We start from the raw sequence: 23,176 nt of genomic DNA, 5'->3' as shown, positions 1-23,176 counted from the left end.
GGTTGGCAGTCTGACATGGCACCACTGTACTCCACCCTCTGGACACATACTTGGCAGTCTTGTCTCACCCTGGTTTCCTACTCATGATGCCTGTAGCTCAGGTCCTCAATCCTGTCTCATAGCGGTGGCTGCCGAGTCCCCCACCCCACCTGGACCAGGTCAGTGTTGCCATAGCTCTGAAGAAAAGAGGAGCCATGCAGATAGCCTTAATCCACTTTTAATGGTATAAACCTCATGTAGGTAGTAGTATTAAGCCACAACAGTAATGCCACATCGAAACAGCATTTAATAAAATGCATAAAGCTAATTCATGCACTGTGACACTCTATATACAAACACAACAATGCAGATTCTTCAAGACTGAAGACACTGATTAGATATAAAATCCACTTTAAAAAGAACATGCTAGTTTTTAAATGCCATCACGTAACAAAGCTGATTCGTACAGGAAGGAAGCTGTGTAGAGCCATAGCTTCCAGCAGGTTTGGAACCTGGAATTAGAAGGTAATGGCATGAACAGTATTTTCTATCTTGTGAAGGGCAGAGGTTACAGAAACGGTCCCAACACCCGGTTCTCCTCTAACAGACATCGTCTCAAAGGGGCTGGCAACACAGCTACATGTTAACAGAGGGCCGAACTACAGCAGGAGCTATGGGCGGTGCTGAGAAAGACACAGCTTTTTGGGTATAAAACTAATTGAACACTGGTTTCAGGGTAGAAAAAGGTTCCAGGATTGAGTTGTGTGCAGTGGCAGTGTTGACAGCGACAAGAGGGTCTTTTTTTTTGGGGGGGGGAGGGCGGGTACCGTACCAGGGATTGAACTCAACCTTGCACTTGCCAGGCAGGTGGTTATTACACTGAGCTGTATGCCTGGCCTAGGAGGGTCCTTTCTTCATAAAGAGCTGGGTTTGCTGTCAGTCTGCCCCTTCCTGATGTTACCTCTGCATTAAACACTAAAGCACTCTGAATTGGTAAATGGTGTTGGGGACTTTGTGTGTAACTATCAAGACCAAAATTTATCTTCTTAAATGGAAGTATAGTGGAACATTAAAAATATGATCTCTCAGTTTGTTATTAGGTTGCTAATGTAACAGGTGCCCCCCCCCCCCATATTTTAAAGTCATTTAGAGACAATCAGGCTCCCCTTCTTGACTGGAAAGTCAGTTTCTTTAGTGTGATTGTCACAACAGGCTAGGGTTGGGACTCTGTGGAAGCTCTTGTAACATCAGAGCAGGGATGCGGAAGGTTTAGCAACCCATGTCTCACAAAAGGCACTGAGTGCTGTGGCTGCATGAAGTGTTTCTAACAGCAGGCCAGCTTAGTTCAGACCCGAGCACAACTCCCGGGAGCTCCTGTGCTATCTATCTGCAAGTCCTGTATTTCAGTGGAAAGCTGGCTACATACAGGAGATAGCACAATAGATCTGGCAAAGAAAATTGGCATATGCAATTTTCAGGGTGAACACATCTATATTAGAGTAGTTTTTACCCCAAGAATGCAAACCCTAAGTTACAAAAAGGAATTAAGCCAGCAGGTTTCATTTGCATGCTCACAGTTGGAAGTGATTTAAGGTGTGTTATACTCGGGCCACCACAGTGAGCTGACAGCAGTGCTATCTGATTAACTTGGCAGGCCCTATACTGAGGGGTGGGTGCATCTGGCTAGGGCCCACAAGGGAGCACTGATGCTGCCACCCTGAAGCAGCCTGCAGACAGGCCATGTCGTCTTAGCCTGGCAAATGGGTCCAGTGCCTAGGGAGGCTACTGGCTATTACCAGGATCCATCAGAAGTCAGAGGAGTTGGTGTAGAAAAAGCCACTAGTCCTGGCTGTTGGGCTGCACTGTCCACTGTCCTAGCCCCTGGGACCTAGAGGACACAGACAAATGCCCTGGCCTGGACTGCTCCTGTCTGAGCTCCATCTGGGCCCTGGCCATTGTCACAGTGCCCTTGAATGCTCATACCGTAGGATCTCTCTTAGCTGTCACGGTGGTGGCTGGGTGGTGGCTGAGACTGTACACATAATTTACACCTATTATATGGGTGCATGCTATGTATACTGTACATAGGTGTAGACACATGTATACTCTGGAGACCTGGGCCACCCTGTCTGGTTGGGGGCTGGTTCTGGATGTTCTCCAAAAACCACAATCTAGAGGCTGAGCTGGGCAGAGGAAGTGGATGGGCAGAAGGGGTGTCAGATGGTAGCTTTTGTGTCTGGCCATGGGAGCACCAATGCCATTTGCCATCTCACTACCTGTCACATGTTCAAGCTAAAAGGTAGAGAGCGAGCTTTGGGATTCTAGAGACAGCAGACCTCCTGAGGACAGTGTTGCCACCTCAGAGCCTGTGATCACTGGCCCCTTGCTAGGGCTCGTGCAGTGTGGTTGCTGGGCCACCTCTGAACAACCTCTAATACTGTGACAAGCCAGATGATAGTCTGAGGGCAGAGCATACGTGACTACCCTGATGACCCCATGCCACAGGCTACAGCAGAGGTTGGACAGTAAATGCAGGTTCTTTTATGCATATACTTGTTGCACACTAGAAGGACTGCCTGACACCTCTAGACACCCTCCAGGAGGAACTTAAGAATCACTGCTGAAGGAGTTTGGTCTTTTCCTGTCTGCTCTGTCCTGTTCACACCTGTAAAGACCACCACACATGGACCACACAATTGTCCTAATGCAGCACTGTTTGAAATGGTTCTGGAAAGAGACACATAGCCACAGTTACTCCATGTACTTTTGAAACAGCTGCCAAGCTGTGTCCCTCACTGAGGGCTGGTCCCACCTCGTAGGCTCAGGGTATACCCACTTACTCCAGATGAGGACTGAGGGGAAACTACACTATCCCCAGCCTGGGTGGACACCTGAACCCATCTGACAAGACGCACAGTTGAAGGCTGGAAATGACCTCAGGCAGCGAGACTGGGCATGTGATGTGACCCTCAAAGACAAGGCCAAGGGTCTGGGATGCCCTATAGCCACTGGAATTGGCCAGCACTGGTCAGAGTCAGCAGCTTCACACATAAAGCCACTCTTCTTCAGTGCTGTCCCTGAGCTCTGCATGTGCCCTGTCCCTCAAGGGTACTCACACCAGATCCTGAGGAGTAGGATGGGGCAGCTTGTGAGCTGTGGTGACAGGACACACTGCCCCTGGCAACACCTCAACTGGAATCCTTTACAGGCAGAGGAAGGGGACCCACCAAACCCCTCAGTCCTGGGCAGTCTTTAATTTTAAAATTTAAAACACTTAGGTTAAAAAACTAAATCATACTTTAAGCTGGCAAAATTATATCATCATTTTATACTGGCCACCTGATGTCCCCAAGACTGCCTCCCAGGTGTGACCTGTGAGGACACCCCAAGATCCAAATGGCAATTCAGGAGCCAGACATGCCATGCACACTCATTTTTTATGAGAGTGAGCAGTGGTAGCTGGCAACCCTTGGGACTCTGCAAAGCCAGATCCAATTTACAATCCCAGCAGATGCAAACCTCATCCTACAGGAAGGGCTTTCTTACTCCAGCCCAGATAGAAACCCGGGGTGCCTGGCACAGTCCCGGTGAGTCTGTTCTCACTGCAAACCAGTCACTCATTTTTGCAGAAAGAGAATGTAACATCAGGATTGGGAGCCATTGCTGCTGTGTCCATTGAGCAAAAGCTCCAAAAGGCTCACAGGAGAGATGACAGGTGTGGGGACTCTGGTAGGGTCCCTGATGTTTAACCAGCCACAAAGGACCATCCTGATGCTCGCGCCAGCACATAGGTCTAGCGAGAGTGCAGCACGGCCCCGTCTGACTGCACAGTTCTAGTGCCTCAGAGACACACAGGCCCTTCTTCAGGGTACCAGGAGCGGGAGGTGCAGAAGCCACTGGGATGAGTTCCAAGGGGTGTCAAGGTTCCAAGTGTCTGCTGTACATGTTGGGTAGGGAGCTCTGCTGCTCTGAGTAGTGGTGACGATGTTTCCAATGCCAGTGGAGTTAGCTGGGTGAGGGTCTGCGGGGCTGCACTCTGAGCCCCTCAGTGTAGAACCCAGGTTCCTGTAGTCTGTAGACTCTGTTACAGGCCAGGACTGTGAGGATCCTCAGCCAGTTGTTGGTGGCTTCTGGTTTGGGTTCCTGCCACTGGGCCACCATGCTCCCATGAACGGCGTGATGCCCTCTGACACCAGTGTGCACACCGACAGGAATGATCCTTCCTTCCTTAAGTGCTTGATTGTCTCCTGTGGCCCAGTGCGTTTCCACAGGGATCATGAGCATCTCAGTAAAAGTTTTCCATTTGCCCTGCCCACAGGCAAGATGCTGCTAATGTCACAGATTCTGGTAAGAAGTGCTTAGAAAGTGCTAATGTTGTTACCCTGGTAATTAGTAGCTATTAATTCCAAGGACATTTTTTAATATATTTACAGGCATACTGTTCTCTTAGGTTCTTTTAGTTTTAATACTAGTCTCTGACATTATAAAACTTCATTTTTGTTTTTTGCCCTTTGAGAAATTTGAAATACAAATTGAGTTAAAAGGTTGTTCCAAAGTCAGCTGCTTCATCAAAAGGCATGAAAACATTTCTCACGGCAGGAAAGGATCCTGGCCTTCAGTCAAGACTGCCTGGGGTTATGGTAAGAAGAAACCAGGTGGGGAGTGGCGGACATGGAAACATTTGCACATACCGGGCTCTGTCTGCCACTGTCTTCTGGGGTCTGAGGGGCCTGGGAGCCCTGGCCGGCTGGGCACAGTGCCTATAGGCTGCCTCCAGTGATCTGGCCATTGTACTCCGCTGTCTCCATCTTGAGGATGTAGGGGATTATGCTGTCTATTGAAACGTTGCCAATGAGGCCAGTAAAAAAGAGTTCTTCAGTGATGTTTGAGCTCATCAGCCTGAGCGCTGGAAGGCGTACAAGGATCCGGGCCAATCTGCAAGAGGGTGCAATGTGAGACAAGGGGCCGGCATTGCCCTGGCCTGGGCTGGCCACTTAGCAGATCCTGCCCACTCAGCATCAGGCTCCTTTCACAGAAGTCTGGAGGCAGAAATGCAAAGGTGCACATAAGTGTGCTCTCTCTGTTAGCGTTTGTGCCCACCTTCTTAGGGAAGATAGAAAGAATGGAAACTTAGAAACCCAGCAGCAGATAGAGGTTAGGGCCAGGTACCCTATGCTAAGGGAGGACTGTAGGCATTCACACCACAGAGGATGACAGACCATGGGACACTGCTCAAGGATGAGGGACAAGGGAGCCATGCTGTGTGCACACAGCAGTCTGTATACACATTTGGATGGGCATCACCCCAGTGCTGAGTCTGGGCTTAGATTGGAATGATTGTCCTAGAAAAGCTGTGTGTGGCCCTCCTTTCCTGTGTCTGCTTAACACTGCAATTAGACAAAGATGGTTTCATCTACAGAGACCAGCAGGAGGATACTGTGCTTGGAGGGCCACAGACCTGTGGATGGGAACTGGCCTACGGGGCAGAGGTGGGGAGGCCACAGCACCACAGCCTGAACTGAGTCCAGCTGCCTTCCCATAGCAGGGAGAGGTCAGTCATGAAAATAGTCATTTATATTTAATAGAAAAATGTTATAGAAAATCTTTTGGGTTTTATGATTCTAATAACACTACATATAAAAGTTTCTGGAAGGAAACATAAAATGTTAATAGTGCTTTTCATTGGAGTAAGTTTTCCCTCTTTCTCTCTGGGATGTTTTATTTTCTACAGTGAGCATGTTATTTTCAGAAGACAGCATGTATCTGAACTGCACATGGAGCATTATTCATCCTGCTGGGCACATGGAAGAGACATGGCACCCAGATCTCATGCCGACCAGGCTCTGGAGGTGGCAGAGCTAACTTGGGTTGGGGGCCTTCCTGGAAGTGGCTGACAGCACAGGGTGGAGCGGTTCTGGGAGGGTTCAGGCCCCAGGGGAGGATAGCCTGGCCCACAAGCATACCAAAGCTGGCATTGGCTCTAGGAACTGGAGGATCTTTTCAGAAAGTCCAGATTGCCTGTCACCTCCAAGATGACAGCTGGCTCAGGAGTGAATGAGGATTTCTTAGAACCAGCCTAACTACTTTCTAAGGCCACAGTGTAGGGACCTAAGGGGTCCCTGAGCATGAGGTGCTTGTGGGCTGGAGCTGGCAGGTAGTGGCTGTTCCAAGGTCACAGAGGAGAGGCTGCTGTCCACTGGTGTGCCCCCCCAGAGTTACCATCCCATACAGAACCATTGGGGACTGTCCTGGCATTAGTGGGCTCGAGGCCCAGCAGGGCAGACTTGCTCTGGGCTATGTGGCAAGCCTGCCCTAGTCGTGTTTCTGTGGATTGAATTTTATTTTTTTTTATTTTATTTATTCAATTTTTTAGTGGTACCAAGGATCAAACTGAGGACCTTGCATTTGCCAGGCAATCATTTATTCCACTGAGCTATCTCCCCAGCCCTGTGGATTGAGTTTTATTTAGGGGACAGGGCGGGGAGGTTAGCAGGAAATGAGTGACATGCAAGGTGGCATGGCAGGGACTTGCTCTCTGTAGCTCTGGTGCTGTGCCTATTTATAGTTCATCTAGCTGCCTGCTGTTACAAACAATACCTGTAATTAACTTTTACCCAAATAAAGGAACTTTTGAGATCAGTTTATCTGGGGTAAAGTCATTATCTTCCATAAGCCCTACCTGGCCTTGTTTAGGGCTCTGTACTGCTGGAAGGTGGAGGGGGGAAGGCGCTGGGCGGTGACAACATACTCTGGAGATTCAGGCCACCTTGGGCTGGCTTCAAGATCACCTAGCCTCCACTCCTATTAGCCAAGCACAGTGGAAAGTGCCACCCCAGGCTGAGGTAAAGCCTTGGTGGGCTGTCCTCACCGGTAAGTGTCCTCAGAGTAGGTCTTCTGTACATAGTCCTGCAGCTCCATCTGGGCCTTCTCCTGGAACTTCTCAATCTGGCTTGTGCCCGTTAGACCTGGGTGATCTGGAACAGGAAAGGACCCCAAGTTCCCCTCTGCATTTGGGAGGTGCAGTGGCAGACTCCCTAGAATTTCACTTTAGTCAAAACCTGACAGACATTCAAGCACAGTGGATGGAACACTAGTCTAGCTGGGACAGGGGCCCAAGGTTCAGGGCTCCTCAGCTGGGCCCTCCCCAGCTGAGCATCCCTGCCCAATGGTTCTAGACATTGGTTTCTCCTCTTTAGGAAATGCAGATCCTAAAGTTATGTGAAATTAGCAATTACTAGATTCTAGGTTATACATCATCTCTATTTTTATTAGCTATGCTATCCTAATTAGGGGGAGGAGCAAGGTTGAGCATGCCCAGCTGCACATGGGGGTGGCAGCTGCTCTCGGGGATGGGGGACAGGTGGGTGCCACACTCTCCAAGGCAGTCCACTGCCTCCTTTTCAGATGCTACCACCAGCCCACCAGGCATAATCTAGAGCAGTTGCCTCAACCACTGCCCTGGGGAGCTGCATCTGTCGAGGTTGGCATGCTAGCGGCTCTGGGCATTAATGGAGGCTGAGAGCATCAAGGTCACAGGGCCGGGTGCCTGCTCTTCATTCTGCTGTCCTGGGCGGCAGGTGGGGAAGCTGAGACCCCAGCCAAGCTGCTCAGTGCCTGACATCCCCAGGTGGGGGGATGGGTTTAGGATAGCAGCACAGGGCAGCCAACAAAGGATGGGGTGTGAGGACATGGGTCACACACAGTCTGGTGGGGCTCTGTCTACACTGCTGGTGACAACACGATCACGCTCAGAAACGGCAGCAGACACAGTGGAAAGGTGGCACATCCCCACCGCATATCTTACCAGGGCTAAAGAGAACTATAGCTTTAAGGTATGCGTACTCGTAGCCGTCTATCTCCAGTCGCGCCATGCTGTTGCAGAACTCCTGCAGCTTCCAGATGTGCTCCATGACCTGCTTCACACGCTCGCCTGACAGCTTGTCTGCAAGGCAGCAGATGTTCTGGCTGGCAAAGGACTGAGAGGGTCCTCTAGTCCTGCCTGCCTATCCCAGCCCTTGGCCCCGCTCCAGTCTTGGCCTGGCCCTACCACCCTACCTTCCTGGATGCTGTTCTGCAGGTGGTTGACGATGGCGGCCAGGATGGTGGATAGGCTCATGACCTGTGCACACTGCGCCAGGCCAAGGGTGAAGAGCTCATTCCAGCAGGCACGTACCAGGCTGGTGTTGCAGTCCTGCCTGGGGATAGAAGGGTACCAGCTGCGCTGCATGCTTGGCCTGCCTTCAGGTGTTCCACACATCACTGACCCAGTGACTCTGCCATTTGCAGTCCTTGTCATTGTGTGCCCATGCTGTACCCAGGTAGCACCAAGGCACAGCTGCTCGGGGCCTTGGCCCCAGCCCTCAGCACATAGGGCACTGACTGAGGGGCATATAGATAGCACATCTGCTCTCAGGCCACTTACCCCAATGCCTGGAAGGCTGGAATGGAGCGCGCCCAGTGCATGGATAGGAAGAGCAGGCGTGACGCAGACTCGCAGATATAGTGCACGTTGAGGTACTCCGGCATTGGGCTGGGCATCGTCAGCTGTGAGCACATGGTATGGAGGTTAGGGGTGCATGTGCTGCCTCAGGGAGCTGGGGTCTCATCCTCTGAAAGGTAGTGGCCATGTTGAGATCTGTTCTGTTGGGTCCAGGCTGTGAGCTGAGGTCTAAGTGGGATCCTGGGTATAGGGTCATTCTGTAGAGAGCTGACAGATGCCTGCATGCCAGAGCAGTGTCCCCTCATTGTGGATGGTGTCCTGCCCAGGGTAGCCACAGGCAGCATGGAAAGGGACCCTCCAGTGTGAGCACTAGATCACTGTTGCAAGGCTGGGGTGGCAGGACCCCCGGAGTGGCCCATCTACTTCCTGGGCTCTGGAGGATAGTGGGGAGATGGATAGCTCTCACCCCCAGTGGCCACAGGCCATCAGTGCATCTGGAAACATGACAGCCCTTATAGGGATGCTGCCACGGAACCCTGGGTCCTGGGGCTGCCTTGGTGCAGAGCCTTTCACCCCATCCCGCCGCTCACCTTGAATGTGACGTGTGTGTCTGAGAGAAGCGGGCCCTCAACCTCGATGATGGGTGTGGACTGGTCCCTGCTGATGACGTGGATGCCACCTCCTCCACTGGCATCCAGCCCGTCTGCCAAGCCAGGGGGTGAGGCGCTATCTGCAGTGTTAAGTGCTTTGGCTAAAGTGTCAAATGCCCTGCAAGCAAACAGAGTGGGTTGTACAATGGGTCTGCAGCTTAGAGGGCCTGGAGCTCTACAGCTCCCACAAGGGACAGCAGGCCCACCAAAGGTCTGAGGAATGTCTGGAGAGACCCCCAAGCTGGGTGCTCCTTCTCACACCCATCTTCCAGAGAGGCAGAGCTTCTTTCCACCTAGATGTCACTGCTCATAGTGTTAAGAGCCTCCCAAGCCACCCCCACAGTAAGTGGTGGGACCAGAATTCTACCTGACTCAGATCCTGTGACCTGAGTTCTGCTGTCAGACTAAGTAAACAGGACTAGCAGGCAAGTGGGCACACCTGGGGTCCCAGCATGAGGGAAGCTGAGGCAGGAGGATTGTGAGTTCAAGGACAGTCTGGACTGTCTAGTGAGATTCTACTTCAAATCAAAATCAAACAGCAGGCTGGGCATGGTGGTGCACACCTGTAATCATACTACTTGGGAAGCTGAGGCAGAAGGATTGTTGTGAGTTTGAGACCAGTCTAGGCTACAAGGAGAGCTCAAGGCCAGCCTGAACTGCAGGTAAGACTCTGTTTCAAAAAAAAAAAAAAAGAGAGACAGCTGGGGAGATGGCTCGGTAGAATAAGCATTTCCCTGGCAAGCGCAAGGGCCTGGGTTCAATCCCTGGTTCTGCGGGAAAAAAAAAAATGTGTGATGGCAATAAATGTATTGGGCCGGGGAGGTGGCTCAGAGAATAAGCGCTTCCCTGGCAAGTGCATGGGCCTGAGTTCAATCCCTGGTTCCGCAAAAAAAATAAAAAATAAAAAAAAATCAAACAACAAAAGTCCCAAAACCCAGCTGGGCATTGTAGTGCATACCCAGTATTTGGGTTGCTGATTGCCATGAGTTTGAGGCCAGCCTGGACTACACAGTGAGACCTGTCTCAAAAGACAGAACAATCCAAAACCCAAACAAAACAAAATCCTCAGAAAATCACGAGGACCATACCTGGCATCCAGGACAGTAGTAGAGGGAACCAGTCAGGCCGAGCATAGCATGCAGGCGTCTACTGCGTCCCCACTTGCCACTGTGGCCAGTCCCTGGTGGTTGAGCTCTAAACTCACAACTCAGAACAGGTTAACACTGAAGCAGGGAGGGGCTATCATCATGAAGGTGACTTAAAAGGAGTGACAGCGAGCACTGTCCACCCTTGCATGCTGAATATCCCCTTTTATCATTTGGGACAAAAAGCAGTGTAACTGTGGACATGCCCATTCCTGGGACAACTTTATAGCTCCTGATCCTCACAGAGAGCGCAGGCACCTCGCTCATACCGAGTGATCTCGCTGGCAGACTGGTCCTCTGGCTGGATGTCTGAGGTGTCGCCGTTGTTCAAGGATTCACTCAGGTTAGCCAGAGAGGTCACGACATTTGCCAGTGTGCCCAGGGCTCCCTGGCTTGTCTCAGCCTACGGGACAAGTGGCGGTGTTATAAAGGCACACACGGGGTCAAGGGTGTCACACAGCACAGGCACTGCTTCTAGGGGCACATGAAGTGTGTGATGATGGGACTGCTGTGTCTCGGGTATGGCAGTTACACAGATCCACGCCCACTGACACCACAGGATAGGGATAAAATGACAGAAGAATAACTTTGATAACTGATCTTCACTAAGCAAAATGCCTGTGGTTTGAAGGACACAAGCAGAAAGATGAAAACCAGTCTGAGTCCAGGGGGTGACAGGGTTTAGTGGCCAGGGCATCTAAAGACCTCTGAAGCTCAACAACACAACGACAGCCTGATTCAACATGCCGAGGACCTGAGACAGTGACTCTCCTAAGGGGGACACAGTGACTGGTAGGCACAGGCAGAGGTGTGGCAGGGCAGCAAATGGAACCAAAGCCCCAGTGGCTCCACTCTGATACCCTTGAGGAGGAGCAGGACCAGGTCACAGTCACAGCTGCAGCCATCAGGCATGACTGATGCAGCAGTGAAGCTGCCACCTCCCACTCAGAGTAGAAACTGTTAGAACCCAGCAGTCAGTGCTAAGGGGAGCGCGGGGGCACAGCCACACCACGTACCAGTCTGGCAATGCTGAGGAAGGACCCTGGGTAGCTGTGCATGGTGACCACAAGATGGATGCCAGGGACCACGTGCATAGACCCTTGGTGACAGAGGCATCAGTGGCCACTTCTAGGGATGAGGGAAGCACCCTGGAGTGGGGAGGACAGCTGCTCAAACCAAGTCCCTCACAGAGTGGGGGTGAGGCGGTACGGTGTTACAGAACAAGCAGAGATGAACCAAGATACAGGGACAAATGTGTCTTGATTATGAAAGTGAGAAACTTCATGCCATGCTGCCAACATATACTGACAAATATTTCCAAAATTACAGTTGTTTATAAACAAACAAAATGAATTACAGCTTTAGAACAAGTGAGAAATAAAAGGGAAAACTAAAGCCCATGGAGAGGTCATAGGTGGTAAGCGCCCCAGGGCCCTGGAGTAGACACAGCAGCAGGGAGGCTGCAGGGCATGTGGCTTGAGGACACATTTGTCCACAGACTCACAAGGCCCAGTATCACACTGTCCCCCAGTTCTGTGTGACAGAACCTCAGATAACCCTGCTACAGGTGCCTCTGAAAGCTTTGTGTTCATTTCAATGTGGATTTATTTATTTTTTGGGGTCTTTTTGAGACAGGGTCCCACTATGCAGCTCAGGCTGGCCTTGAGCTCCCTTCATAGCCCAGGCTGGTCTTGAACTTGCAGTGATCCTTTTGCCTCAGCCTCCTAAGTGTTGGGATTACAGGCGTGCACTGCCATGCCTGTGACGTTGTTTTGAATGTATGATTACTTCAAAATAAAGTTGACAAAGCTACTCCTGCAAGCCTTATTCAGCTTTTCATGTATTCTCCTTCCTAGCAGCCTCTGCCAGGCTCATATGGCTCTGCCTCAGGGAGGGCGGGTAGGGCAGCCAACTGCGGAGCTCTCTCCCTATCCCGACTAGGTAAGTGCCACACACCTTTTGCATTCATCCTCCTTCCTCCAGTGGCAATAATTAGATTGCAGTAGTTTACACTAGTGCTGTGTGTTGTTATAAATTAATTTCCTAACTGGGTGTGGTGCTACATGTCTATAATCCCAGTTACTTGGGAGGCTGAGGCAGGATGATGGAAAACTCAAGGCTAAGCTGGGCAATTGTCTCAAAGTACTGGGGATATAGCTCAGTGTGAAGGACCTAGGTTCAATCCTCAGTGCTACAAAAGGAACTGGGGCTTTCGCAAAGGGCAACATGTGTAGGCGGCAGGCCACCCAATGTGTACCAGGGAAAATCTGAGCAGTGAACAAGTCGCAGAGTGTTTGTCACCCTGAAGTCCAGAACCCAGGACCTGACAGTGGATCTGTCCACCAGCCCCGGTCAAGTGAGGGTTCTGAAAAGTCAGTGTCCCTGAGCAAAGTGTCCCAGGGTGCTGTGTGAGGCAGGGAGGGGAGGAAGCAGGGTACGCCTCACCTTGGAGTCTGTGGCCAGGAGCACTGTCCCATCCTCACGGATCAGGGGCTGCTGGATGTTCACGAGCATCCCTGGGTCCAGAAGACCAGGCTGTCTGCTTAAGACAGAGAAACCAGAGTGACTTCCAGCAGCCACATGGGAGTTACCAGACTCTGCGGGGCCCCAGGGTCCACCCTGGCCATAGCTTAGGGACTGGGTGTCATTACATCCCCTGGGCAGATCTGATGCTCTCTCTTTGATGCCCTGTGGAGCCTGGCTTCCCTCTTCCCCTTTCCTTCCTAACAAGCTCACAGACTATGAAAAGAAGGCACTGTTAACTTGCACTCCGCTGGAGACCTCAGCTCATATGCTGTGTACACTGCAACCTCGCCTGGATGCTGAGCTACAGGACAACTGCTGTGCTGGGTGGAGACATGGCCTGTGCAGACCTGTAGGGAACAGGGGCTGACCTTGCACCGTCCTTGTCAGCCACAAAAGTGGGTGTGGCTATCAGGGGGCTCCGCAGGTCCTTCCGGATGTAGATCTTCTCTGTGGAAGCAGCACAGTTGCTTGGCTTCTCCCGCTGTACATCAAAGGGCTTACGCTCACTCTGCACAGCTTTAAACAGAAAGAGAGACTCATGTTTAGAGAGGACTCCGACCAACCAAAGCTACCCCCCCTGCACAGCTGTGCAGCAGGGATCTGGAGCCAGCAGTACCAGGGTGGACCCAGGGCATATGGATACTCACAGAGATCGTCCAGGCCACACAGCCGGGGAGCCCTCCATCCCCACCCAGCCTCAAGAGCCTCAAGACTGCAGAGTATCCCTACCCATCCGTCCGCAGTCTGGCACCACAAGTGCCACAGGCCATGGAAGAAGGGAAGGTGGCCTGAACAGGAGACTCAAAGCCCAGAGGCTCGCTTGGGTGTCCAGGAGCCAAGCTGAAGCCCAACTGGTCTCAGTGTGCAGCTCTAGCTGCGGCTGCGGAAGGCTAATTCCAGGCTCTGCTCAGAGCACAGACATCATCACTGATGGGGACAGGGCAGCGTGGACCAGCCGGTGCCAAGCTGGTGCTTCTGGTATTTTTCTTCCTTGGGTACCAGGGATTGAACCCAAGGTCTTTACACTGAGCCACATTCTCAGTCCTTTTTTATTTGTTATTTTGAGACAGGGTCATCCTAAGTTGCTGGATAGCCCAGACTGAGCTTCAGCCTCATAGTCTGGAAGGACACTCAGCTTGCTTATTTGCTTTGAAGAAAAATAAAATCAGTGCATAAAATAAAAACATCAAACTAGGCAGACCGTGGGTTGACCATTCTAATGTCTCAAAGGACACAGGTCCTCAGTGAACTGTACTGAAATGCATTGTGTGCAGTCTTCCCTCAAGGCCAGGTGCCCTCAGCAGGGCTGCTGTCTGGTCCAGGTGGTGAGTGTGCCCAGCTTGTGACCCCAGGCCCTTAGAACCTCTTGGGCTCAAATTTTCCCTACCAAGACGGGAAGTGACCTCCACCAGGCAGCTAGATTTACAGTTCCTAAGCCCAGCTTTCCCTGCAGTGAAGGAGTGGGACGATGGGGCAGGGGTGGGGTCAGGGGCCAGGAGGCAGCGGGTCCTTCAGGGATAGGACTGGCATGCCCCGCCCTGCCCACTCTGGCCACACAGACAGAAGTGGAGCTGCGGCTGAGCAGCCTCCCTCCCAGCCAGCCCACCCCCCAGGTGGCCTCGCTCACACTCCATCTTCATGCCCATCTCCAGGCACTTCTTTAGGCGGCAGAACTGGCAACGGTTGCGGTGGTGCTTGTTGATCACACAGTCCTGGCTGCTGCGGCAGCTGTAGGTCAGATTCTTCCTCACGCTCCTTTTGAAGAAGCCCTTGCAGCCTTCACAGCTGACAGCCCCATAGTGCCGGCCTGGAAGGAGAGGGTGGTGAGTGCCACATCATGTCTGTGTGGGGTTTCAGCACCTGTCGCAGGACAGCCCCCGCAAGCAGAGGACTCCGGGCTCCTCTGTGTGCAGCAGGACACCTGTGTCTGGCATAGCTGCTTCTGGGCCATCGCACACCCTGGTCCTACTTTCCCCGGGGTGTGACGGGGCCAGGCGAGGCTGGCTGGGCCTCAGAACTGTGGGAGCAGACCCAACTGCTGCAACCTCTCTAGGCAACTCCACACCCATAACAGGAAAGAGCTCCCTGCCTTGGCGGGTCCCTCCTGGAGCACGAGGCACTGCCATGCAGATTCTCTCCTTTCTCCTGGTGGATGCAAGCCTTGGCCAATGCCATCATGACACTACAGGGACACTGTGTGCCACGGGATGCTCTCTTCTGGTGGCCACTGAGGTCCCTTGCCTTAATTAAGTTCCTGGGTTGGAGCTGTTTCCCAGAGTACACCTGGGTGACCCTAAGTTGGCTCTTCTAGGAACGACAGTGCTAAAACCACCCTGAGAGCACTGCTTTCCCTTCCCGAGGGACTGTGCTCTGGGGGGAGGGGCTGTGTGTGACCATCAGCCCCATCAGGTGCCAGGCAGGGGACGGGAGTTCTTGGTGTGATCCTCTGTGCGGGAGGCAGACCTGTGAGGAGTTAGTGCTGGGGGAAAGCAGCAAATGCCAAGAGGTCTGGGCCGTGTGGCCCTTCTGCTCCTGAGGAGGGGGGGGATCAGGCTACCTTCCAGGGATGGGGAGCAGGGCAGGCAGCCCGGCCATCTGCCCAGAGGCTATGGTCGGTCTGTCTTTCTCTCTCTCATTCTCTCTCTCCCTCTCCTTCCTTCCTTCCTCTTTCTTGAGACAGGGTCTCACTATGCAGTTATGGCTGGCCTTGAGCTCACTTTGTAGCCAAGCTGGCCTCCAACTTGTGATGATCCTCCTGCCTCTTCCTCCTGAGTGCTAGGATTATGGGTGTGTGCCACCACCCTGGCTTCCTTTCTAAATAAACACAAATAACCAAACCCAGGCAAGTAAATGGCCATCTGCAACTGGGCTGTCAGCGCCTCTGGGCTCCTGTTTCCCAGTGACTGTGTGATCTGACCCTGTCATCCAGGTCCCTCCTCCACAGCCTTCCACACATGGCACAGGCTGGCACTGTCCCTGCTGGGTGCAGCTACTGGGCCTCCAGGGGTGGCTGCCTCCTAGGACCATCACCCGGAAGGCCTCTTGTGGAAGGACAGAGCCTGTGCAGGTGGAAAGCAGACTGTTACCACACAGAAACACGACAGCCCCAGGCTTCTCATAGAAGTCAGTGCTCCACCTCTCTTGCGCTTTAATTCTGGAGGCCACTTTGATTATTTCTTCACATTACTGGCTGCTCAGAAGAGCAGAGCCCAAGTGTGGAGGCTGCACACCCACCACACACACACACACACACACACACACACACACACACACACACACAGCCTCCTGAACACCCCACTCACAGCAGGCCACCTACCTGAGGCTTTGTCACCGCAGACCACACAGTATTCCACCACCTGTGGCCGCTGGAGCTCGGCCTTCCCCAGCAGCCGCTCCACAGATGCCGAATCCGTGACGATCTAGGGAGAGCAGCAGACAGGTTACTCAGAACCGGACCAGGAGTAGAATGATATGCAACAGGATGCTCCCCATCCCGGGAAGGTAGCCTGATCCCCCCCTCCTCAGGAGCAGGAGGGCCACACAGCCCAGACCTCTTGGTATTTGCTGCTTTCCCCCAGCACTAACTCCTCACAGATCTGCCGCCCGCACAGAGGATCACACCAAGAACTCCTGTTTCCTCCCCGGCAGGGAAAGGTGTGACTCCTGTCCTGGGTCCTCAGCGGAGCTTAAGCCGAGTGGGAAACTCCAGCTGACACCTGCTGACACCAGGGTGGTCTGTGGCTAGGGCTCCAGCAGAACTTGCCTCTCTGGAAGCCCCCCGAGAATTTGTCTCATGGAGGCACACAGTACCCTAGAGAAGGGGGAAATCCTTCCACATAGCACTAGAAAGGACTCAGAAAGGTGTGTGTCTCCTGGGACAGCTGTATGTGGGAGGTACTCCACATGTCTTCTTCTGACACCTTGTAGGTGGCTCTGGAGACACAGTGCCACCATCTAGGAGAGCAATGTAACTCTCATCCCTGTGAGGAAGGAATTTATACCTTTCCTGGGAGGCCAGGACAAGTCTCCACATGAATGCTACCTGCAGGGACCACACAAACCACTGTGTTGCCATGGCCTTGCCTGACCAAGCAGGGGTGCACTAAAAACACAGCTTCTTCGAAAGCTGAACACACCGGGCTTGGAGTCCAGCTCTGCAGAGAAAGTCATTCTCTCCCTCCTGCAGTTTCTGTAGTGATGAGGGACATTACTTGACCATCAGGAGATTTAGACCCATGCTCCAACATGACAAGCCATGGAGACAGCATGTTAAAGGAAGCGAGCCTGTCACAAAGGACAGACTCTGTGTGACCATGGCTATGAGCTGGTCCCTGGGGCCATCAGATTCACACAAACAGAAGTCACTGTTCAGTGGGACTGGAACGGTCACTTGAGAGTATCCCATTTTGGAGCACTGATGTGAAACCCCCATAGCAGAGGCTTCACGCAGGAGAAGAGGGAGGTACAGATGGATGGCACAGCACTGAGTAACCCTAATGCCACCCCACACCTAAGAGTGGGCCCTGTGGGATGTCACATCATGTTCATTCACCCAGATGCAAATAAATAAGGAATTAGGAATACATGGTGGCCAGGACAGCCTGGAGGAAGGGTTCTTCTCTAGCCTGGTTGTCCCAGATGGGGCAAAATATCCTGGGCTAAGCTGCTGAGGCCCTCAGCTGTGAAGGGCTCTTATAGCTTATGTGCCACGAGGAAATCCAGCACCTCAAGGATAACCATGGCCAGCATTAAGAGGCTGAGGCAGGCAGGGACAGTGCTGTGGTGCATCACCTGGATCCTGCCCGGCACCAGGCTGTCTGAGGTGGTGAAGATGAGCTGCTTGGCACTGGGCGTCTCCGGGGAAGCCAGGATCACCTTCCCAGGGCCAGCGCCATCGGGGCTGGTCAGGAGGAACTGCTGCTTGGAGGAGCCTGAGGCGTCCACTGCGGTGACAATCTGGATCTTCTGTCCCGTCTGCTGGTCTGTCACAATCTGCAGGGCAATGCAAGGCCATCTAGTGAGCTCAAAAGCTTCAGGCATGGTGCACACAGTCAAGAGCTTTTCTGGAACAATCTCACAATGCTGATTTTGTGCTAGGATCACAGCTTCAGTGCTACTTGTAGAAGCAGGAAGTGAAGGCAGGCAGAGGTACGGATGATATGGTTAACTTCTGAAAGACCTCTGTCCTGGCACATTGCAACACTGAGCAGTGTGCACAGCTGCTGGCAGTCACGGGTCCTGCTCCCTACAGGCTCCCAGGCCTTCTACTGGCCCTTTCATAATCTCTAACAAATTAGGTACATCATACTACACAGCAGGGGTGGGGGGTAGAGGGGTGAGGGGGAGCTGGGAACTGCTCAGTCACACAGCTGAGTGGGGACAGGAAGTGATCCTCAGTCTGTCCAGCCCGAGCCAACACAATTCCAGTCTGGCCTGCCATCCTTGTGGTACCCATTATATCCAGTGTCACTCGCAGTTCACACAGGAAGGTTTCCAGCTCTGTTCACTGTTCAGGGCACTCTCACCTGCTTGAGGCTGTTCCCTACAACCTCAGCTCCGTGCCAAGGGCAGATCAGTAATACCATCTCAGGGTCACTATGGGACTGAGCACCACACTATGAACAGCCCGCTGCCTAGTGTGATAATAAGAGATGCACACCTCCATCAAGACCTCAGCACAATCTGCAGAGCCTTCCAGCCTGGGTCCTTGTCTGCCCTTGTGTCTCTGGAGAGCAGAACCCAACAAGGTGTTCAGTGGCTTCCTAGGGCAAGGTGCAGGGGAGGTGTACATCAGGACCTGTTCAGGCCCTAGTGCAGACAAGAGCAGTGCCAGGACAGCAGGAAGCAAGTGCATGTAGCTCCCAACCTGAGGATGATGGCCCCTCAGGATGCCTTCCCAGATTCCTAACACTACAGACACAGACAGGGTGAAGCTAAGAGCCACAATTCTGTGGCTTCTATATGCACTGTGGTAGTTGATACACTGTGTCAACTTGAGATGTCGGAAGCTTGGCTGGATCGGCTCCCCAGGTTCCGGGCTGGGCCTGCCCCTCCCTGCCATGCAGGCCCCACCCTGGGGCATGATTGGGCCCGCCCTAGGGTGCAACAGGGTGCCCCAGAGCCGAGACTGACTCGGCCCAAAAAGTGTATATAAAGGAGTTGAGGAAGGCTTCTGCCCCCGCCCCCCAGAAGTCCTGGTCTTCCTTGTGCCACTTTGTAGCTGTACCACTTTGGAAGAGCTTGATCTTCACAGATAGCTACACCACTTCAGTCTGCGCAGATGGTGTAGAAGGAGGAGAGAGGCTTGATGGATGCCACAGCTCTCGATCATCCTCTGCTCTTATTTTCTGCCAGCATGAACTGCTGCCATTTGCCTTGGAGCCAACTGAGTATGGACTGAAACCTCCACAACTGAGCTAAATAAATCTTTCCCTCCTTAATTTTTGAGTGCCGGGAATTTGTCCTAGCAACGAGTGAAAAGTACCTAAGACATGCACCCAGTGTAGGTAAGGCCTTTTTTTTTTTCAGTCAAGGTCTCACTATGTAGCACAGGCTGGCTTGGAATTTGCTGTGATCTTCCTGCATCAGCCTCTGGAGAGCCAGGATGACAGAGGTGCACCACCATGCCCAGCGTAGATAAGATGTAAGGTTTAACAGTGCATCCCTCATCCTTATTCAGCTCCAACTTGCAACAGAAAATTCATAAAATCTTTCTCTCTTTTTTAAAAAAAATTTTTGGTACCAGGGATCAAACTTAGGACCTTGCACTTGCCAGGCAGACACTTATTCAACTGAGCTATTTCCCAGGCCCCTTTTATCTTTTTGAGACAGGGTCTCAATATGCAATTCATGCTGGTCTTGAGCTCACGTTGTAGGCCAGGATGGTTTTAAACTTGCAATGATCCTCCTGCCTCAGCCCCTGAGTGCTGGGATTATAGGTGTGCGCTACCACATCCAGCAAAATCTTTTTAAAAAGAGTGGCCTGACCCCGTGGGGTACACCCAGCAACAGTGCTGCAGTACCTACTGTAGACCATCTCATCACCAAAAGCTTCCAGGCCATGCTGTGCTGCGCCTGGACCCCTGTATGGCTGTGCCCTGATTTGGCCTCTGGCCCCTCTGCCATTCACTGTCACTATCCTCATGCCCTGGGCCCCTGTCTCATTGACACACAGGTGGAAGTGACAGTTAGTAAACAGCACCACTGGTGACTTGCCACGAGGCACTGATAGCCAGTGCCCACAGAACACCATGAAATGCCAGCACCCTGGCTCCTCACCAGCACAAGCACTGCTATTATGTGGTTTCCAAGGGGAGAAAGTGATGCCTCTGACCAGCAGTCAGAAACGTGACTACTGGTGAAGACAGCCCATTTGGCACCAGGAAGTGATCCAAATGAGCCTTCTTCCCATGTGCTATAGTCCCACAGTTCAGATTTCTGCTTTGTGTGTGTGTGTGTGTGTGTGTGTGTGTGTGTGTGTAGCCAGCTCAGCCCACCAGGGGGCGGGGCTGGCTGGCATGTGGTGCTGGGGGATAGAACCACGGTCCCTGTGCTTTGCCAAGCTTGTTCCAAGTAGGTGTTTTAGACCACTGAGCCATCTCACCAGCCCTCTGCTTTGGAAGTCAGAGCAGAGCATGGTAGCACATGCCTATAATCCAGCACTTGGGAGACTGAGACAGGAGAATGGCTGTGAGTTTGAGGCCAGCCAGGGCTATATAGTGAGGTCAAGGCTAGTTTATACTACATAAGGAGACCCTGTCTCAAAAACAATACAAACCCCCCCCCAGCCCCAAAAAAGCTCAGTGGGTGGTGCATGCCTGTAATCCCAGTAATCTCGGCATTAGGAGCCTGAGACAGGAAGATCTCCATGTGTTATGAGCCAGCCTGGGAAACATGAGTGAGTCCAAGGCCAGCTTGGACTACAGAGTGAGACCCTATTTTTTTTTTTCTTTTTGAGACAGGGTCTCCCTATGCAGTTTAGGCTGGCCTTGAGCTCACTTTGCAGCCCATGTTGGTCTTGAACTAGCAATGTTCCTCTTGCCTCAGCCTCCTGAGTGCTGGGATTGTAGGTGTGTGCTACCATTCCCGGCTGAGACTCTGTTTCAGAAAAACCAAACAACAATGGTAAATCACAATTATGTTTTGCAGAGTGGGATTTGTCTAAGGCAAGGGTGGGGGACGGTACCTGGATGCGCTGGGGTGAGGCAACTGCAGAGTCAGTGGAGATGATCTGGATGCGCGGGGAGGGGCTGGTCATCCCTGGAGCTTCCGGCCACGGGGTCTGTGTACGTGGGACCTGTGGGAGATCATGGGTCAGAGGTGGATCTGAAGCATGAAGCAAGCTGCTGGGGAGCCTGGACTGGTGAGATGTTGCCCCAAATGTGGCCTGTGAGACAAGTGTGACACAGCTAGCTGCCCCTAGTGGTGTGGGCACAGGGGCAACAAGAGCAGCCTCGGTTCTGCTCTTTACACTTGGAGCCACCCACACCTTCAGAGACGGGCCCGGGGTCTTCCTCATGGCTCAGCCAGCTGCATGCTCCTCCAGGTGACTGCTGGAGGGGTGAGCAGCACCAGCTCTGTGCTCAGGAAGGGTTCCCACCCAGCCCCAGGGTGATGGGAAAAGCTCACAGAAGTGTTCAGTTGGTGTTCACCCACCACAGCAAGGCTGAAAGGTGCCAAGTACCCACTAGCCCTTGAATAAGAAGGTATTACTATTGGGTTAAAAGTAGATTATGAGGGGCCAGGGAGATAGCTCAGTAGAATAAGTGCTTGCCTGGCAAGCACAAAGTCCTGAGTTTGATCCCTGGTACCACCAAAAACAAACAAACAAACAAAAAAGTAGATTATGAGCTGCTGGGCGTGGTGGTACATGCCTACAATCCCAGCACTGGAGTGGCTAAGGCAGGAGGATTACCGTGATCTCAGACCTGGAGACAGACCTGGGCTATATAGCCAGAACCTCTCTCATCAACCATGTGTGGTGAGGCGCATCTGTGATCCCAGTACTCAAGAGGCTGAGGCAGGAGGATTACCATGACTTGAAGGCCGACTCAGGCTACACAGTTAGTTCAAAGCCAGCCTGCATTACAAAGGAGACACTGTCTCAAAAAAACAAACCAAACCAAACCAAAAACACAAAAAATGTATCATATCATGAACCAATCAATACATACCTTACAAACTGCAAATACAGGAACGAATATTCCCTACCTCATTCTATGGGCCAATATTATCTGATACCAAAACAAGACAGAAATATAACCAAAAAAACCCAAACAAACAAACAAACAAAAAACCGCATAGGTCAGCACTCATTATGAATAGAAACGTAAAAAGATTTCTACCAAAGAAAGCACAGGAAGGCTGACACATCCTGCCAGACTTAGTTTATCTGGTGAGTGCTCAGCTGGTTCAACAGTTTAAGACACCACACTAAAAGAAGAAATTAAATGATCTACATCTGGAAAATCCTACGGAATCCACACAAAAGTAGAAAACATCAGAGCTGAAGCATGAGTTCCACGGCTTCAGGGCATAAGATCAGTGCACAATTGACTGCACTTCTATCCAACAGCCATGGCCATCTGAAAGGAAGCCAAGGAAATTGGAGGTGTCTCCAAACACAGTATCAGAGTGTTTATGTTTTTGAGGGTCTCACTATGCAGTTCGGGCTGGCCTTGTGCTCACTTTTGTAGCCCCAGACTGGTCTCGAGTGATCCTCCTGTTTCAACTTCCCGAGTGTTAGGCGTGCGCCACCACTCCCGGGAGTATCACTACCAACAAACAGCCAAGTAAGTCGAGTGTTGGGCCAGAAGATCTAATAGCACGAGGTGGCAAGGCTCACAGTGACTTACTGATTTGATGTAATTCCCACCAAACTCCAGGTGCTTTATCCCCTCATAAATCAACAAGCTGAGCCTAAAAGGTGTGGTCTACATATGGAATGATCTACATTAAATGATCTACATACAGAAAATCTACATACTGCATATATATATATATATGCATATGCAACCACACCTCTTGCACCTTACACAGAAAAGCAAGGGACCCAGAGTAGCCAAAAGAATCCTACAAAAGAAAAACAAAGTTGGAAGACTCACAGTCTTTTTCAAAACTGAATACAAAATTACCTTAGTCAACACAGCATGGGATCCAGCAAACTTAATTTTGGGTATTTACCAAAAAGATATGAAACCAGTTTGTCAAAAGCTGTTGACGTGTCCTGGTTCAGCAGAGCAGTATTCATGAAGGCTATGTTTTTTTTGTCAAGGAGATAAATGTTAGAAATAATTATCTGGTCTCTACACACAGTTATTTGCTGAAAGGTGAACATCGTGTTGAGGAAGGTGCTTACAGCACTAAGGTAACACACACATATTACAACTTAACAAGACCTGCCTCAAAAAGAAGAAAAAGGGCAGGAGCTGTAGGTC

General features: G+C 51.8%; 1 protein-coding gene across 6 annotated transcripts in view; it reads right to left on the bottom strand.

The window, feature by feature from the left end:
* Positions 1–204: 204 nt before the first annotated feature.
* The window catches only part of Nr2c2 (nuclear receptor subfamily 2 group C member 2), a 36,983-nt gene continuing 14,011 nt past the window's right edge, over positions 205–23,176 (bottom strand). Inside the window, exons 1-15 of one of the 6 annotated variants that reach the window (XM_023705906.1) lie at positions 22,203–22,324; positions 21,680–21,819; positions 20,926–21,036; positions 17,532–17,732; positions 16,057–16,159; positions 14,368–14,547; positions 13,109–13,256; positions 12,660–12,756; positions 10,484–10,617; positions 9,010–9,187; positions 8,402–8,523; positions 8,035–8,174; positions 7,784–7,921; positions 6,848–6,953; positions 205–4,914 (exon numbers count right to left, since the gene is read on the bottom strand). In XM_023705906.1, the coding sequence (XP_023561674.1) occupies positions 4,740–4,914; positions 6,848–6,953; positions 7,784–7,921; positions 8,035–8,174; positions 8,402–8,523; positions 9,010–9,187; positions 10,484–10,617; positions 12,660–12,756; positions 13,109–13,256; positions 14,368–14,547; positions 16,057–16,159; positions 17,532–17,732; positions 20,926–21,036; positions 21,680–21,775 (1,929 nt within the window). In that variant the 5' untranslated portion in view covers positions 21,776–21,819; positions 22,203–22,324 and the 3' untranslated portion in view covers positions 205–4,739. Of the gene's footprint in view, positions 4,915–6,847; positions 6,954–7,783; positions 7,922–8,034; positions 8,175–8,401; positions 8,524–9,009; positions 9,188–10,483; positions 10,618–12,659; positions 12,757–13,108; positions 13,257–14,367; positions 14,548–16,056; positions 16,160–17,531; positions 17,733–20,925; positions 21,037–21,654; positions 21,820–22,202; positions 22,325–23,176 lie in introns of those variants that run through there. The other 5 variants (XM_004645620.3, XM_023705907.1, XR_002819002.1 and 2 more) reach the window with 5 other exon arrangements.

The sequence above is a fragment of the Octodon degus genome, unplaced genomic scaffold (genome assembly GCF_000260255.1).
Source record: "Octodon degus isolate 3935 unplaced genomic scaffold, OctDeg1.0 scaffold00233, whole genome shotgun sequence".
Lineage (NCBI taxonomy): Eukaryota > Metazoa > Chordata > Mammalia > Rodentia > Octodontidae > Octodon > Octodon degus.
The sequence above is the reverse complement of the archived record's forward strand: the minus strand, read 5'-3'. Positions and strand labels throughout refer to the sequence as shown.